This window comes from Macaca mulatta, chromosome 12 (genome assembly GCF_049350105.2).
Source record: "Macaca mulatta isolate MMU2019108-1 chromosome 12, T2T-MMU8v2.0, whole genome shotgun sequence".
In the NCBI taxonomy this organism is placed as follows: Eukaryota; Metazoa; Chordata; class Mammalia; order Primates; family Cercopithecidae; genus Macaca; species Macaca mulatta.
The window spans coordinates 124391617-124409794 of NC_133417.1; the positions used below are offsets into that span (position 1 = coordinate 124391617).

An 18178-nucleotide genomic window follows, 5' to 3' on the forward strand; every position below is an offset into this window, starting at 1 on the left:
GCCAACTTCATGCAACTGCCCAGGTTTTGGTGTCAAGAGCTGATTCCTAGCCAGGGGTTGCCAGCTGTAGAGGGCGGGGCTCTATTTTGGGCTGCCTGCTGTCCCTGAGCCTGGCCGCGTCTGGTTTGAGCAGCATGCAGCCCCAGTGACTCACACACCCATGCAAACCGCCTGTGGCTCAGTGGCATGGCCTTGGAATGCCAGCCTTAGGCCAGCTCCCTCCTCACCCCATTACACTGGGATAAATAAATAAAGAGCCCGCCAGCAGCCACACAGCCTGATGGCAACCAGATGGAGAGAGCGAGGCATGGACAGGGCCAGGGGAAGGAACTCCCTCCAGTGGACTAGACTGAGAGTGGGCTCTGCCCAGTCATCCTAAACTTCCTTTTTCATACAGTTCCTACTGCCATGTAACAACAGTCCCTAAGTCCCTGACTCTTCTTTCACTCCTAAAGATGCCTCTCAACTCCCAGTCCTATAAAATGCCCTATATAGGGTTCTTGGCCTCCATGAAGATCATGCCAACAGGCACACTACCCAGCCTTGACTTGAGTCAACATTGTCAGTATTCCCCCTCTAGTTAGGCCACTATCAATTAGCTCCTTGGGTTCCCCAGAATTGAGAAATCAGAGGCTCTTAGAGAAAGTGGAAAAACAAAAGGACCAAATAGGGAGAAGTAACCCCTGCTCAATTCTTATTTTCCCGAGCCTCAGTATCCTAGCAACCTGCCTGGCCTACTGCCCCCTGTGCCTTATTGTCTATAGCCTCTTGCCTAGTAATAATCCCAATGAGAATTTTAAAAACTGACCCCAGGCAATGACCGCATGGCCCTCTGACACCAGCCCTGGCCCCCCTGTGCCTTCATCCCGAGCTCTCTCCCTGGTTTGTTTATCTTCCTATTCCATGTTGCTTATTTTGATGGCACATCCTTTCAGTTCAGTCTTGGGTGACCCCATGACCCTTCTGTGTCCTGTTTGTAGGACCCCGGGCAAGCAGAGTAACTAAAAAGATGCAGCAGTCATAAGTTCTACAGCCCCAGTAGGAAACCTTTCAGTTCTAGCAGCTATACAGGACATTCTGAGGACAGTGCAATGACCCCAGAGGTCACAAGAATTCCATATTATCCTAGCCCTTATATCTCTCCTAACTGGTGTGTACAACCAGTTAAAGTAGCAAAACAAAACAGAGATAATCCTAGACTATGTGTCAAGAAATGTGGGAAGTCCTAAACATAAAGCTACAGCTATATGACCTTAGGCAAGTCACTTAACCTCTCTGAGGCTCAACTTCTTCATCTATAAAATAGAAAGCTATAACTACAACTACCTATCTCTCACTTCCTTTCCAGATAAAATAAAATTCTATAAGTCTATGAGATTGATCCACCTAGAACCTACGGGACCAGTATTCTTGAAGTAGCTGGTTCCAAAACACTAATACTCTTCCTGTGCTGCCACCTAAATTCTATATGCCTTCTCATTCAATTCTGCAGGGCTCCTCCCAACCTATAGTATGAAAACGATAAGCCTCTAATTTTACAAATGAGAAGTGATTTATCCAAAGCTGCAAAATGAGCCATGAGAATAACTGAAGGCCCCAAATACAGGTCTAATAAGCAACACTGAGCCAGGTGCAGTGGCTAATTACACGCCTGTAATCTCAGCACTTTGGGAGGCCAAGGTGGATGGACTGCATGAGGCCAGGCATTCAAAACCAGCCTGGCCAACATGGTGAAACCCCACCTCTACTAAAAATACAAAAATTAGCAGGGCGTGGTGGGGCACACCTGTAATCCCAGCTACTCAGGAGGCTGAGGCACAAGAATCTCTTGAACCCGGGAGGCAGAGGTTGCAGTGAACTGAGATCACCCCACTGCACTCCAGCCAAAAAAAAGTAACATTGTATCCACAGGCCACACTGTCATAATTTTTATAAAATTCCCCTAGCTTAGACTTCTCAAAATATTAACCCAAACTTATCAAAGACTTACTACCTGTGGCACCATGCACAGTGCTGGGGATATAGAAACGCATTCAGCATGGTCCTTGCCTCAGAGAGTCCACAGATCAGTGGAGGAGAAAGCCATAGCCTTGCAAATGTACAAACAGTAATATTACAATGTTATAAGAGGTAAAACAGAGGTATAATCCAAGGTACTATAGCAGCAGGGAAGAAGAATAGTCCTTACAAGCAGAGTACAGAAAGGTCTCCCAAACAATGTGAAGCTGACATCTAGAAGATTAATTGAAGTTTACAAGTTAGGGCCAGGCACGGTGGCTCATGACTTTAATCCCAGCACTTTGGGAGGCCGAGGTGGGCAGATCACAAGGTCAGGAGATTGAGACCACAGTGAAACCCCGTCTCTACTAAAAATACAAAAAATTAGCCGGGCATGGTGGCTGGCGCCTGTAGTCCCAGCTACTCGGGAGGCTGAGGCAGGAGAATGGCGTGAACCCGGAAGGCAGAGCTTACAGTGAGCCGAGATCACGCCACTGCACTCCAGCCTGGGCAACAGAGTGAGACTCCGTCTCAAAAAAAAAAAAAAAAAAGAAGTTTACAAGTTAGATAAGGCCAGAACATTGGGCATTCTAGATCATGGGAAGAATGTGTACCTAAAGATAAGATAAAACAGCATTTGGGGAAATTAAAAGTCATTCCATATAGCTAAGGCATAAAGTACATAGAGAAAAATGTTAAGAAGTCAAGCTGGGTAGGTATGCAGGCACTAGATCAGGAAGAGACCTCTCTACTGAGCTAAGAACAAGCCTTGCGGTGCTTAACTAAGGGGATGAGGCAGGGAACCAGTATGTTATCCCCAGCCTTAATACCTAAACTTATAGACAGGGGAAGCTATCTAAGAGAAAAACGGCCTAAGAAATCTCTCTCAGTCACAAGTTTAGGTTTAATGGTCTCTCTTTACCCATAAAAACTTGAAACCTTTTCTAGGCTGGGCATGGTGGCTCACATCTATAATCCCAGCATTTTGGGAGGTCAAGGAGGGTGGATCACTTGAGGCCAGAAGTTCAAGACCAGCCTGATCAACATAGTGAAATCCTGTTTCTACTAAAAATACAAAAATTAGTTGGGTGTGGTGGTGCGTGCCTGTAATCCCAGCTACTTGGGACGCTGAGGCAGAAGAATTGCTTGAACCCAGGAGAGGGAGGTTGCAGTGAGCCAAGATTGTGCCATGGTACTCCAGTGTGGGTGACAGAGCAAGTGAGACTCTATTTCAAAAGAAACAAAACAAAACAACAAAAACAACAACAACAACAAAAAGACTTGAAAACTTTTCTGTTTCAGGACTTAGCAATACAAGTTTTCCTTCTTCTCCAGACTTACAATTGCTTCAGTACCTGGACTGAGCACCTATCTCACATTTTTTGCATTTAGTGTTTAGACCCCAAGCATTGTAGCTCAGTCAATGCGCAGAGGCAGAACGGGAGGTTCCAAATAAAGAATACTTGCTTTATGCCTAGCCCTTTAAAAAGTGCTAATTTAGGTTTCAAAAGAGGTATGGGACAGAGACCCTGTCCACAAAGAGCTTACAAATTAATCCAGAAGACAATGCAGAAATATAAATAATCTATATATAACACCAGATTATAATAGCATTATTTACTTACATGATAAAGTACCAACTTGGGTAATATATATAATTAGAAAATGGGGCAATAGGCTGCGCACAGTGGCTCACACTTGTAATCCCAGCACTTTGGGAGGCCAAGGCAGGTGGTCACCTGAGGTCAGGAGTTCCAGATCAGCCTGACCAACATGGAGAAATCCCATCTCTACTAAAATACAAAATTAGCTGGGCGTGGTGGCACACACCTGTAATCCCAGCTACTCAGGAGGTTGAGGCAGGAAAATTGCTTGAACCTGGGAGGCGGAGGTTGTGGTGAGCCGAGATCGCACATTGCACTCCAGCCTGGGCAATAAGAGCGAAACTCCACCTCAAAAAAAAAAAAAAGAAAAGAAAAAGAAAAAAGAAAATGGGGCAATAATACTAAGGTACTAACTGTATAACCAACAAGTCACAGAAGAGTGAGGGAAGAAGATCAATACTGACTGGCATAATCAAAGGTCACTATTATTAATACTTTCCCTATTTGGCATTTAATAGATGTTTCTTTTGGCTGAGCTCAATCCTTAGAAGGGAAACCTAGGCAGGAGCTTCTGACAGGCCACAATTATCTACTCCCCATTCATTCCTTTGCCAGTCCCCTTGTATAAACACTGTGATTTTCCACAACCTACTGTGCCCACAAGACAGCTCCCAAATGGTAGCCCTAAGCTTTTTACCTTCGTCTCCTGCTGGATCCTGAAAGGGCCTAGACAAGTAATGACGCCTACCCTTCTGCTCTACAGTCCAGACCTTATGACCAGATATCAACAAGCAAAAATTTAACAACTGGTCAACCAACCTTTCCAAGGTTAGAGAATTCCAAATGAAATCCCTGGTACTTTAACAGAGATGTTTTATAAGTATCAATCAGCCCACTTTCGCCTCCTCCGTTCTTTCCCCCTTCTTCCCCTCATCCTCCCTAAGTACATCTCAAGCCTTATCAGACTTTCTATGGGCAACTTTTTTGGACAAAGGGCATTCCAACCACACAAGCCACCTAATACCCAAAACACAAGTGGTCACTCGGGCACCTGGAAAGAGGAAGTAGGGCAAAGACACACAAGAAAATAACAAATACCTTACCTCTATCATAAATTGTTCCAAGAAGGAATTTTCTTCAAATGGTTCTGTCTTCAATCGATCTGTAATAAGAAGGAACAAAGAAAAGAAACATGAGTCATATAGGATAAGCTTCTTACCTGATAGAAAGGGAACAAAACAGGGTTACTTAGGAAAGAGGAGGAAGGTGCATCATGCAGAGACACCTAGTTCAGTGGGAGAAGAAGGGCTGAGAGCATGTGGGCAAACAGTAGTGGGAGAGGGTGATTAGCAACAAATGGCAGGTTTGGTGGTAGCATCTGCTCTAGGAGTTTTTCCTGCCACAAAAACAAAGGCCAAATTGAATTTTTATTCTGAAGTTGGAGCCATGAAACTTCCTAAACTCCCAAGTCCATGTTGCTCTGGTATAATTCTGTATAGTTATTGGCTCCTTTCCAAAGTCTTTCCCCGCCATTGCCTAGGGCATGTCTGGACTCAGTTACAGCTTCTATTGGCCACTTGGGCTCCAGTCAGGTATTCGAGGCAGAGAAAAGTGTCACCCAGGCCAGGCACAGTGGCTCACGCCTATAATCCCAGCACTTTGGGAGGCCAAGGCAGGCAGATCACTTGAGGTCAGGAGTTCGAGACCAGCCTGACCAACATGGTGAAACCCTATCTCTATTAAAAACACAAAAAAATTAGCCACGCATGGTGGCGTGCATCCACAATCCCAGCTACTTGAGAGGCTGAGGCAGAAGAATCCTTGAGCCTAGGAGGCGGAGGTTGCAATGAGCTGAGATCACCCACCACACTCCAGCCAAGTTGACAGAGTGAGAGTCCATCTCCAAAACAAACAAACAAAAAAGAGTCACCTAGTATCAAGACTCCAGTTTCTGATTAGTATTCAGCAGGCATCCTGGGGGAAGCACCTCTCTAATGCAAATGAGTCTCCCTCTTTCCTAAGACTCTTTGACTATCTATACCACTCCCCACCCGACTCCTCCAAGAATGTCCTCTCACCTCGAATCAGCGTAGCCCCACTCTCCTGGTAGTCTTGGATCTCTAGGTCTTTCATATGAAGCAATGTTGCTAGCTCCCTCACTTGGCACTGTAACGCCAGACTCATGCCCATCAGAGGACGAATCAAATGTTGGGAGACCTTTGATGGAAGAGATATCCATTAGCCAAAAGACTCTTAAAAAGTACTCTCCAATTCGGTTTAGGTACTAGAAAAAATACTGAAAATAAATGTTCTTATAGAAACTTACAGTTTCATAGGCAAGTAACCCATTTACATGAATGTAAACATACATACAATAATTACATATATTAAGAAGGTGGCTGATGCAGTGGCTAATGTCTGTAATCCCAACACTTTGGGAGGCCAGGGCGGGTGGGTCACTTGAGGTCAGGAGTTTGAGACAAGCATGGCCAACATGGTCAAACCCCACCTCTACTAAAAATACAAAAATTAACTGGGCTTGGTGGCAGGTGTTTGTAATCCCAGCCACTTGAGAGGCTGAGGCATGAGAATCATTTGAACTCAGGAGGCAGAGGTTGCAGTGAGCCAAGATTGCACCACTGCATTCTAGTCTGGGAGACAGAGTGAGACTTTCTCAAAAAAAAGATCCCACCAGCTGAGATGGCTCATGCCTATAATCCTAGCACTCTGGGAGGCCAAGGTAGGAATTCACTTGAGTCCAGGAGTTCAAGAGCAGCCTGAGAAACATAGTAAGACCCCATCTCTACCAAAAAAGAATTTTTAACATTAGCCAGTCATGGTAGAATGCATCTATAATCCCAACTACTCAGGAGGCTGAGGTGGAAGGATCACTTGAGCCGAGGAGGTCAAGGCTGCAGTGAGCTGTGATCACGCCACTGTATTCCAGCCTGGGCAACAGAGCAAGACTGCATCTCAAAACAACAACAAGAAAACAAACAAACAAACAAGAAAAGCAGAAGATCCAAGTAGCCCTCAAGAAAGGAAGTGTGGCAAAAACAGAGTACACTAGCTAAAGCGTTAACAGAAGACAAAAATCAACAGAAGGTAAAGACCCTTGAAAGTCAAATTAGATACAGACACTAAGAGCCACTTCAGGGCTCATGATAGCCCAGAAGGAGCCTGGAGTTTCAATCTGTTCCCACAAATGCAGTGTAGTCTAAGGTTATTGTTAAAATAGAAGCAAGCCACCTACCAAGAACTAGCCTAGGAAGGTATAAGCCAACCCACTCTACACACAACCCTTTTTTTTTTTTTTTTGAGAAGGAGTTTCGCTCATGTTGCCCAGGCTAGAATGCAGTAGCACAATCTCAACTCACTGCAACCTCCACCTCTCAGGTTCAAGCGATTCTCCTGCCTCAGCCTCCTGAGTAGCTGGGATTACAGGCACGCACCACAACGTCCGGCTAATTTTTGTATTTTTAGTAGAGACGGGGTTTCACCATGTTGGTCAGGCTGGTCTCGAACTCCTGACCTCAGGTGATCTGTCTGCCTCAGCCTCCCAAACTGCTGGGATTACAAGTGTGAGTCACTGTGCCCAGCCCACACCCCCCATTTTTTTTTTTTTTTTTTTTTTTGAGACGGAGTCTCGCTCTGTCACCCAGGCTGGAGTGCAGTGGCGCAATCCCGGCTCACTGCAAGCTCCGCCTCCCGGGTTCACACCATTCTCCGGCCTCAGCCTCCCGAGTAGCTGGGACTACAGGCGCCCGCCACTGCGCCCGGCTAATTTTTTTCTATTTTTAGTAGAGACGGGGTTTCACCATGGTCTCGATCTCCTGACCTTGTGATCCGCCCGCCTCGGCCTTCCAAAGTGCTGGGATTACAGGCGTGAGCCACCGCGCCCGGCCAACACCCCCCATTTTTAACAAGAGGTAAGAAGAATGCAAACACAGCCATAATGCTGTACAAATAGGGTAATATTCTCATATGATAAGGTATAGCTAAATAGAATAATCATTTAATTCACCTACACAAGGTGTCCATTAACCTGTCAAGAAAAAATAGCTAGGCCGGCACAGTGGCTCATGCCTGTAATCTCAGCATTTTGGGAGGCCAAAGTGGGAGGATTGCTTGAGTCCAGGAGTTCGAGTCCAGCCTGGGCGACGTGATGAAACCTAGTCTCTACAAAAATTACAAAAATTAGCCAGGCGTGGTGGCACATGCCTGTAATCACAGCACTTTGAGAGGCCGGGGTGGGAGGATCATGAGGTCAGGAGATGGAGACCATCCTGGTTAACACAGTGAAACCCCGTCTCTAATAAAAATACAAAAAAATTAGCTGGGTGTGGTGGCGGGCGCCTGTAGTCCCAGCTACTCAGGAGGCTGAGGCAGGAGAATGGCATGAACCTGGGAGGCAGAGCTCGCAGTGAGCTCAGATCGCGCCACTGCACTCCAGCCTGGGTGACGCAGCAAGATTCCATAAAAAAAAAAAAAAAAGGCCAGATAGTCGATATTTTTCCCTTTGTGGCCTATCCAGTCCCTGTTGCAACTGCTTGACTCTCCTGTTGTAGCACAAAAGCAGCCACAGACAATATGTAAACAAATCAGGTGGCTGTGTTCCAATAGAGCTTTACAAAAACAGGCAGAAAGCCAGAACTGGCCCATGGCCATAGTATGCCAACCCCTGTCCTAGACCTGAAAAAGGAGTACTTTTAGACAAGATACCCCAACAGGCTTGAAACGAGGAAAAGGTACTACAGTGTCCCATAATATGTGCAAGCCAGACTCACCTGGATCCAGATCAGACGTCTGGCCTCTTTCAGACCTTTGTGTTTTCATTTTCCATTCATTTTCTAGGTAAAAGTTACTACTAAAAGTTCTAATTGTGCTTTGGCTCAAATTAAGAGGAAAAGACTTTTTTCCACATTTCTGTTAGATTAGAAGAGAAAAGACTGGATGTGGGGAGGTGGAAAGAAAGGAAGTTAGTGGCAGCAGCTTTTGTACCAAAACCAAAAACCAAGAAATGGAAGGGTTCTGGCACAGAGGGGAGAGCCAGAAATAAAGTCCAGCTATAGATACTAGACTCTTCCTTCTACCACATAGCACATCCCAACCTGGCACTGACCCCCAGTTGAGGTCCTTAGCAAAAACTTAACCCTCTAGGAAGTACTGTTCAGAATGTGGCAGAAGTTCAGCTTTGGAAAAATGTATCTGCTCTACACTCAATCTTCTTTCCTAGGAATTGTTTTGTTAAATTTGGTCCTGCTGGGCGGGCATGGTGGCTCACACCTGTAATCCCAGCACTTTGGGAGGCCGAGGCAGGCGGATCGCTTGAGCTTAGGAGTTTGAGACCAGCCTGGGCAACATGGTGAAACCCCATGTCTACTAAAAATACAAAAAAATTAGCCAGGTGTGGTGAGGCGTGCCTGTATTTTCAGCTACTTGGGAGACTGAGGTGGGAGAACTGCTTGAGCCCAGGAGGTGGAGGTTGCAGTGAGCCGAGATCACACCACTGCACTCCAGCCTGGGTGACAGAGTGAGACCTTATCTCAAAAAAAAAAAAAAAAAAAAAAAGTTTGGTACTGTTTAAGTAGATCAGGAGGAAAACAGGCAAATACTTGTATAAATGACAGTGAATATTTGATGACTTGAATTGAAATAATTGTCATTACTACGCAAGCAGCAACACCATCCAACTGGTGGCAGCACTGAAACAACAGAAACTCCTAAATTAATAACCAGCTTCCCTCTGGATAGCTACCTCAATAGCAATTTCTTTGAGTGACAGTAAATATTATATAACAACATGAAACATGACAAGGAACAGATTTTAATTAATATCATGTCTAATTAAATATGATAATGCCATACCAGGCAACTGAAATTATCTGTCAGACCCCAACGTCTATTTGGTTTTAAAAAAGTTTTTTATCAGTAAATACTGTAACTGCTAAAATAATTTCATAGGATTGGGTTACATCATTCTGAATTATTGAGGTATAATTCATTTCAAAGTTAGAGGAACACTAAAATGATTTCCCTTAGACCAGATAGCCTTAACTTAATGATCAGTAGAAATTTTGAAAATATGTGTTAATGGGCATATGAGAGACTAGATAAAATGTGTAAAAAATCCCAGCACTTTGGGAGGCTGAGGTGGGCAGATCACTTGAAGCCAGGAATGAGAGATCAGCCTGACCAACATGGTGAAACCTGTCTCTACTAAAAATACAAAAAATTAGCCAGTCGCCGGGTGTGGTGGCTCAAGCCTGTAATCCCAGCACTTTGGGAGGCCGAGACGGGCGGATCACGAGGTCAGGAGATAGAGACCATCCTGGCTAACACGGTGAAAACCCGTCTCTACTAAAAAAGACAAAAAACTAGCCGGGCGAGGTGGAGGGCGCCTGTAGTCCCAGCTACTGGGGAGGCTGAGGCAGGAGAATGGCGTGAACCCGGGAGGCGGAGCTTGCAGTGAGCTGAGATCCGGCCACTGCACTCCAGCCTGGGGGACAGAGCGAGACTCCGTCTCAAAAAAAAAAAAAAAAAAAATTAGCCAGACATGGTGGCACGCACCTATAGTCCCAGCTACTCGGGAGGCTGAGGCACAAGAATCACTTGCACCTGAGAAGCAGAGGCTGCAGTGAGCCAAGATCATGCCACCGCACTCCAGCTTGGGTGACAGAGAGAGACTTCATCTCAAATAACAATAATAATAATAATAATAATAATAATGTATAAATAGTTCAAAGCAAATCCACAGACACTATAAGGAAAAATCTTGAAGTGCTTTAGGATGTCAAGGACACTCCCCGTAATTGATAGACAGCAATATATGAAGATATACAGTTCATCAGTCAATTCAACAGGTATCTACTGGGTTCCTAATATGTACTCTGACCCTATGAGGCCTCTGCCATCAAAGAGCTCACAACAGTTAAGGAGGTTAGGAAGTGTAATAGATATAAAAATAGGAGTTGCTAATCTTTTTCAGAGGAAAAGCTATACATAATTTTCTCCAAAGTCTTCAGATTTTCCATAGAAGTGTTCATAAGTCATGAGCAGGGGAGCAGAATGATAGGTCTCCATCTCAAGATGAATCAAGCTGTATGTGGTGGTACACACCTGTAATCCCAGCTACTCTGCAGGTTAAAGAGGGAGAATCACTTAAGCCCAGGAGTTCAAGACCAGCCTGGGCAACATAGTAAGACTCCCATCTCATAAACAAACAAACAAATAAACAAAAAAGATCAAGATGAATCATATCAGGAGATACAGTGAAGGCTGGAGTACAGTAATGCAATCACAGCTTACTGCAGGCTTGAACTCCTGGGCTCAAGTGATTCTCCCACTTCAGCCTTCCAAGTAGCTAGGACTACAGGCACATGCCACCACACCCAGCTATTTTTTTTATTTTTTTATTTTCTTGTAGATACAGGTTTCACTATGTTGCCCAGGCTGGTCCCAAACTGCTAGTCTCAAGCAATCCTCCTGCCTTGGCCTCCCAAACTGATGGGATTACAGGCATGAGCCATCATCCCCAGCATCTCTTTTATTTATTTATTTATTTATTTATTTATTTATTTTTTATTTAAAGACAGAGTCTCCCTCTGGCCAGGATGGAGTTCAATGGCACAATCTCAGCTCACTGCAACCTCTACCTCCTGGGTTCAAGCAATTATCTTGCCTCAGCCTCCTGAGTAGCTGAGATTACAGGCATGCACCACCATGCCCGGCTAATTTTTGTATTTTTAGTAGAGACGGGGTTTCGCTATGTTGGCCAGGCTGGTCTCGAACTCCTGACCTCGGGTGATCTGCCTGTCTCAGCTTCCCAAAGTGTTGGGATTACAGGAGTGAGCCACTGTGCCTGGCCCCAGCATCTCTTTTAAAACGAAAAGTTATGGAGTTGAAATATTTGCCCTCACAGGTCCACTATAATGCTAAACATAAGTGATATTTCATATGTGCCTTTATTTAATCCTCATGACTCGACAGTAAGGTTGTGGTTGATTTATTTACAGATGAAGAAACTGAATCATAAAAATTCAGTACTTATCCAAATTAATACAAGTAGTCTCAAAGTGGTGGAGCTGAGTTACAAATTCAAGTCTGCTGGTTCTAAAACCTATCTCTTTCTGCCACTAAGAAACCTCCGGGTGCGGTGCCTCACGCCTGTAATCCCAGCACTTTGGAAGGCTGAGGCAGGTGGATCACGAGGTCATCCACCTGGTCTCGAGCAGATCGAGACCATCCTGGCTAACACGGTGAAACCCCGTCTCTACTAAAAATACAAAAAATTAGCTGGGCATGGTGGCAGGCACCTGTAGTCCCAGCTACTCGGGAGGCTGAGGCAGGAGAATGGTGTGAACCCGGGAGGTGGAGCTTTCAGTGAGACAAGATCGCACCACTGCACTCCAGCCTGGGCGACAGAGCGAGACTCCGTCTCACAAAAAAAAAAAAAAGAAAAGAAACCTTTGGATGTGGCTCCTAGGAATCAAAAAATGTCCAAAGACATGACAAATCTGAAAGCTAAAATGTGGAATATCAAAATTTATATTAGACATTAGAAAGAACAGACAACAGGAAACAGAAAGAGATGAAGTCTGTCATAAATGAAGATGGACTCAGTGTTAGAACACAGAGACCTGGGGCCAAGCACGGAGGCTTATGCTATAATTCCAACTCTTTGGTAAGCCAGTGTGAGAGGATCGCTTGAGCTGAGGAATTCAAGACCAACCTGGGCAATATGATGAGACTTCATCTCGAAAGAAAAAGAAAGAAAAGGAGGGGGAGAGGGGGAGAGAGAGAGAGAGCAAGCAAGCAAGCAGAGACCCAAAACCTAACATATTCCATAATACTCTTGCAGACTTAGGAACCATTAGCTTGTTAATGTGAGTATGTTATGCTGGAGAAGTATGAGGAACCGGCATTCTCCTCTTTCGTGTACAACTGGAAGGAGTTAAGCTGCATAATGTCTCTGAAAGACAATTTGGCATTATGTTATGTGGCAAGATTAAAAGATACAAATATTCCTTGACCCAGCTATTCCACTTAGGGGAATTTACTCACACATTTACATGCAGAAAAAGTAAATACAAGGATAGTTACCGTATATAACGGCAAAAGACTTAGGTGTCTACTAATAGCAGATCAATTAAATATATGATACATTCATGAAATTAAATGCTATGTTGCCATTAAAAACACAGGCCAGGTGTGGTGGCTCACGTCTGTAATCCCAGCACTTTGGGAGGCCGAGGTGGGTGGATCACGAGGTCAGGAGATCGAGACCATCCTGGCTAACACGGTGAAACCCTGTGTCTACTAAAAATACAAAAAATTAGCCGGGCGTGGTGGTGGGCGCCTGTGGTCCCAGCTACTCTGGAGGCTGAGGCAGGAGAATGGCATGAACCCGGGAGGTGGAGCTTGCAGTGAGCCGAGATCGTGCCACTGCACTCCAGCATGGGCGACAGAGCAAGACTCCGTCTCAAAAAAAAGAGAGAAAGAAAACACAAAGGTAGGTCCTCTGAATGTGTTGATATGAATAATCTCTAAGTTCTTTTTTTTAAGGCTGGCCAAGTGAAGCAGTGGGTAAGTTCTACAATTAAGTGAAAAAAGGAAGGTACTAAACAGTGTGTACAGCATGATACTATTTGTCAAAAAATACACATATACACAGATATATATTTGGTTATATGAGGATATATATACAGTATATACACATACAGCTTTAAGAATTCACAAGTAGCTGATATTGGTAGTTGCTTTGGAAAAGGAAAAGGAGGGACTAGGGAAAGGGGTAGAAAGATCTATTTTTTCACTGTATACACTTAAATGCTGTTTGAAATGTTTGCCTTTTTAAAGAATTACTCATTCAAAAAAATTAAATGAAAACGATCACAAGAATGAGTTACAAACAAAAACTATGACTGTGTGACCTTACAGACATACACACAAGCCTGAAATAGTATCCACCTACATCCTTACCCGTGTCCACTGGCTCTTTTTCCATATAAAGCTCTCTCAAGTTCAGGCATTTCCCTAGGGGGGCATTCTTCTTTTAATGATAAGTATTTTATTTTAACTTGAAGCACAATTGTTCATCAATTGCTCAAATCTAATTTCTTCCTATGGCAAACCAAGACTCATCCCTCCCTACACATTGATGTCTCTTTCCTTTAATGTAGTTCCCCAATTAGAGGAATTTGCCTAGAATAGCTAGTTTTTCTTTATATACTTTTATATTATATTGTATTCTATATTACATGTTATATTGTATCATTACATATTATATAATATATATTACATTATATCATTATATATTATGTTAATATAGATTAACATAACATATGTTAACATAGTATGTATTATATATTACATATATTTATATGCTAATCTATATTATAATATAGATATTATATAATTGTAATATCATTATACTAGTGTTCCTTACTGTATTCTTTTGAAAGAAGAAACTATTAGAGTCCATGAGCCTCCAAGGAGAACTGCCTCCACAATCACACTACGTATTCTGCATTTCTAGGTCCATGTAATACAAAATGAGATTAGCTATTGCTAGGGATTCCCAAAGGTCACCCAAATGGTTTGGTCCCAGAACAAACATTATTGAGGAAACACTGCCCCCTGGTGTTACTTAGAAAGTTTAAATGTTTTAAATGAAATAGATAAAATATGGGATGGGGCCAGGCTTGTAACACCAAGGCAGGAGGATTGCTTGAGGTGAGGAATTTGAGACCACCCTGGTCAACACAGAGAGACCCCCATCTCTACAAAAAAAAACTTTTAATTTTATTTTTTAATTTATTTTTAAAATTTTATTTACTTGCAAGATGGAATATTTCACAAGAAATTCAATTAAAATAAACAAATGTGAGTATATGCTAAGCACTGTTGATAGGCCTTAGAAGTTAATAAATGAATAAGTAATTCTCTCAGCACTCAGTTCTAGTTTTACTGGGCTCCAAATCAAAAATAAACATCAGCAAACAGTTTCTCAAAAAGTCTTTCTATCCAGTCTTCCATTGATGCCAAAGCATCACATCCCCGGTGGGAGACTAAAGAAGAAAAAAATGATGTCCTCTTGTCTTCCAATCCCTCTGCTAACAAATATATACTCTTAGGCTTCGCAAAGAAGACCCTGTCCCCTAAGTGCTACTGACTGAAACCCTGTCTGTTATTCCAGAAAACTAGTCTTTAATGTCCACTCTTCATTTCTAATAAAATCTCTTGGGAAACATAAAGCTATGAGTTAGTAGAGGATATTATCCCCTTACTCTCTAAAAATGAGGCTTTGGACCAGACTATTCTGGGATTCAAATTCCAGCTCATTTATTCATAAGCTGATGGCCTTGGACAAGTTACTTTCAATCTCAGTATCCTACTCTGAAAAACAGGGACAATAATACTTATCCTGAAGGACAGCTGCAAGGATTAAATGATGAGATCATGTTTAGAAAGGTACCTAACACTGGTACATATTCTACCCTGTTGCCAGAATATTCTTGATAAACCATGAATTGGATCATGTAAAATTCCTGTTTAAAGTTTTTCAGTGAATCCTGTTGCCTTTGAGATAAAATCCAAACTCATTAGAATCCTTCAAGATCTGGCCACTGCCTCCCTCATTTCTCATTCCTTCCTATCTACACAGCAGTCATGAAGTTCCCGAACTTGCCCCTCACTTACACATCCTTACACATCTCTACACCTCTCGCCTACAATGACTTTTCTATTTATTTTATCCTACTCATCTTCAAAACTCAGCTCAGTAACGGTCTCTTCAAAGAGGTCTTCTCCAATCCTCAACCATCCAGGGTCTACCTCAATCAAAGAACCTATCATACTTTATCATAATTTCCTGTTTGTCTTCTCACTAGATTATGAACTCCAGGAAGAGGCTATATTGTTTCAGGTCTGGATAACCAACAATCAGCCCATAGTAGATGCTTTTAAAATGCTGAATAAATTGGCTGGGCACATGGCTCATGCCGGTAATCCCAGCACTCTGGGAAGCCAAGGCGGATGGATCACAAGGTCAGGAGATTGAGACCATCCTGTGAATGGTGAAACCCCATCTCTACTAAAAATACAAAAAATTAGCCGGGCCTGGTGGCGGGTGCCTGTAGTCCCAGCTACTTGGGAGGCTGAGGCAGGAGAACGGCGTGAACCCGGGAAGAGAGAGCTTGCAGTGAGTCAAGATCACGCCACTGCACTCCAGCCTGGGCAACAGAGCGAGACTCTGTCTCAAAAAAAAAAAAAAAAAAAAAAGCTGAATAAATTAATTAATGCAAAAAGACACTCAATACTCTGCTCCTTTTGCAAGGAAAGGATGTAACAGTCAAGAATCCTTTTTGTCTTCTGTATAGTCAAGGAAAGTTTTCTGATTGGAGAATTTCAAACAAAGTTTGCAAAAAAATAAAAGCACCTAAAGCTTCATCTCAAAGCAACTGGCATCCCTCCCCAAACCCCATATTCAAATTGCACTTACCAGTGAAGGACTAGCTAGGATGCAGTGGAAATTCCAATAGAAGGGGAGGCCAGAGAGCTCACTCCGCACCCGTAAAATTAGTGCATCTGCCACATGATCACAGGTGAAGGTAGCTTCACTAGGGTGAGCAGCGTCCTTCAACAATGGGCGAAGCAGATTATCCAAATGACAGAGGAAAGCCGCAGGAGGAGCAGTGAGCCGCTTGTTCAGCTCCTAAAGAGACAGCAGTGGTACACAGTAAGGGTGCTAATAGGAAAATAATTCCCTCATAAGTAACAGCAAAGGAAAGCCCTGGTTAACATGAAGACAACGGACATGAGAGGAAGGGGACAGAAGATAAAAACATCACAACGGGAAAGAAGAAAACAAAAAGAAGACAGTCACAAAGATCAACTGGCCTACTTCAAAATTCTGCCTTGGGCAAAAAAAAAAGGTCTATCTAGATCAAATAATATATTCATTATCATGCATAGGGTAGAGAAACTAACTTTTTCTCTCTCTTTCTCTCTCTCTCTCACACACAAACACACACATGAAGATTCCCAGGGCTACAGGCAGAAGTACAGGACATTAACTGGAATTGTCTCAACCCAATTCAACCTTCCTTGGGAATCTACAGGCCAGCAAGCTGGTTGATGTTCACATCCCCGACCTTCACTAGGAAAGAATGGTATCCCCCACCACCTCACAGCAGTACTTCTCTTCATACTTACCTTGGCTCGCTGGCTGACCACACTAGTGTCCACCTGTTCATGCCACACCTGTTGAAGATCTGAAACTAACAAGGCATAGCCCTGCTTGCTGATAAAAACCTTGGCCAAGAGGGAGTTCTCAGCAAGCTGTAGCCACGCCCACGGCTGCATCAACAGGCCTTGCTCCAGTTCTTCCATCTGCAAAAAAGTCCTCATTTAGTAAAGTGCCTCAGGCTCATGCTGGCCTAAGAAGGGTACCACCTAAACCACTCTGTATCAACTAAAATCTCATGAAAATCCTCCCTGATAAAACAGAAGGCATGGATTTACGTTCTCCCAGTATACACCCAGCTGATCACTGACTTTACTACCTTTGGCCACTAAAAGTATATTTAAAATCTTGAGGGTTTTTTTCCCCCATATTATGTTCCTAGAGGACAGAAAATCTTTCTTCCACAGTGTTTAAGCCTCAACATGTTGCTGTTAGTATTTCTGCTTTCTAATACTATAGCATAATGTGGAAACCTAAACCCTTCTTATTCCACCTTTATCACATTGCTAATAAATATGTCACTGCTATCCTTTCCCAGAACTAGAAGAGAAGGAATAGTTCTTGTCTTATAAAACATCATAAGTCATAGTGTCAGGGCCAGGAAATTCAAAGTGTTTGATCATTATCTAAAAACAGAGTTTAGGAAGCTCTCAGGATTTTTTTTTAAATCCCTAAAACAGAGATTCTTAATCTAGAGTCAATGCATGTGAATCTTCTAGAATTGTAAGAAAATGTTATGCATACATGTATATATGCATGGGGAGGGGGAAAGAGGTCTACAGCTATCATCAAACTCTCAAAGGGATCCATGACACAAAAAAGAGCTAAGAACCTGTGTCCAGGAGCAACAGAAAAGACCTAAATTTCATTTCAACAAGAACCAGAATGACTAGGAAATCATGAATACAAGGCAGAGCACATCACAGAGGTAAAGACTGAATTAATTTCCATTTAACTCTTCCTCCACATTCCCACTCCAGTGCACTGCCACCAATGACACCATGCCCAGCCTGGAACCCCTGCAAAACAACTTTTCTATCTCAGCAGCTAAAGTAGTAGGCTTAACCTAGTAGACAATCAGAACTACGGCTGCTTGACAGAGAATGTGATTGTTTTTCCTGTGGGGGAGAAAAAAAAGATGACAATTTCCTTCATTATTCCAGTCTACAAATACAAAATGAAGAGAAGCACCAGGAAGGAAAAATTTAGAATGTAAATAACGAAATTCCTTATTAAGTCTGATTAAGACAGTCATTTCCCCTAGTTTCTGAAGTGTGACCTTGTGACTTGTGACATAACATATATAGATATGCATACAGATACATATATA

At 43.1% G+C, this 18178-nt stretch overlaps 1 protein-coding gene across 5 annotated transcripts in view; it reads right to left on the minus strand.

The window, feature by feature from the left end:
* The window catches only part of NHEJ1 (non-homologous end joining factor 1), an 89366-nt gene that overhangs the window by 69942 nt on the left and 1246 nt on the right, over window positions 1-18178 (minus strand). For all 5 annotated transcript variants that reach the window (XM_015110986.3, XM_077956364.1, XM_028830469.2 and 2 more), the window contains 4 exon segments: window positions 16818-16994; window positions 16105-16317; window positions 5681-5819; window positions 4706-4764 (listed from right to left, as the gene is read on the minus strand). In XM_015110986.3, coding sequence (XP_014966472.1) covers window positions 4706-4764; window positions 5681-5819; window positions 16105-16317; window positions 16818-16994 — 588 coding nt within the window.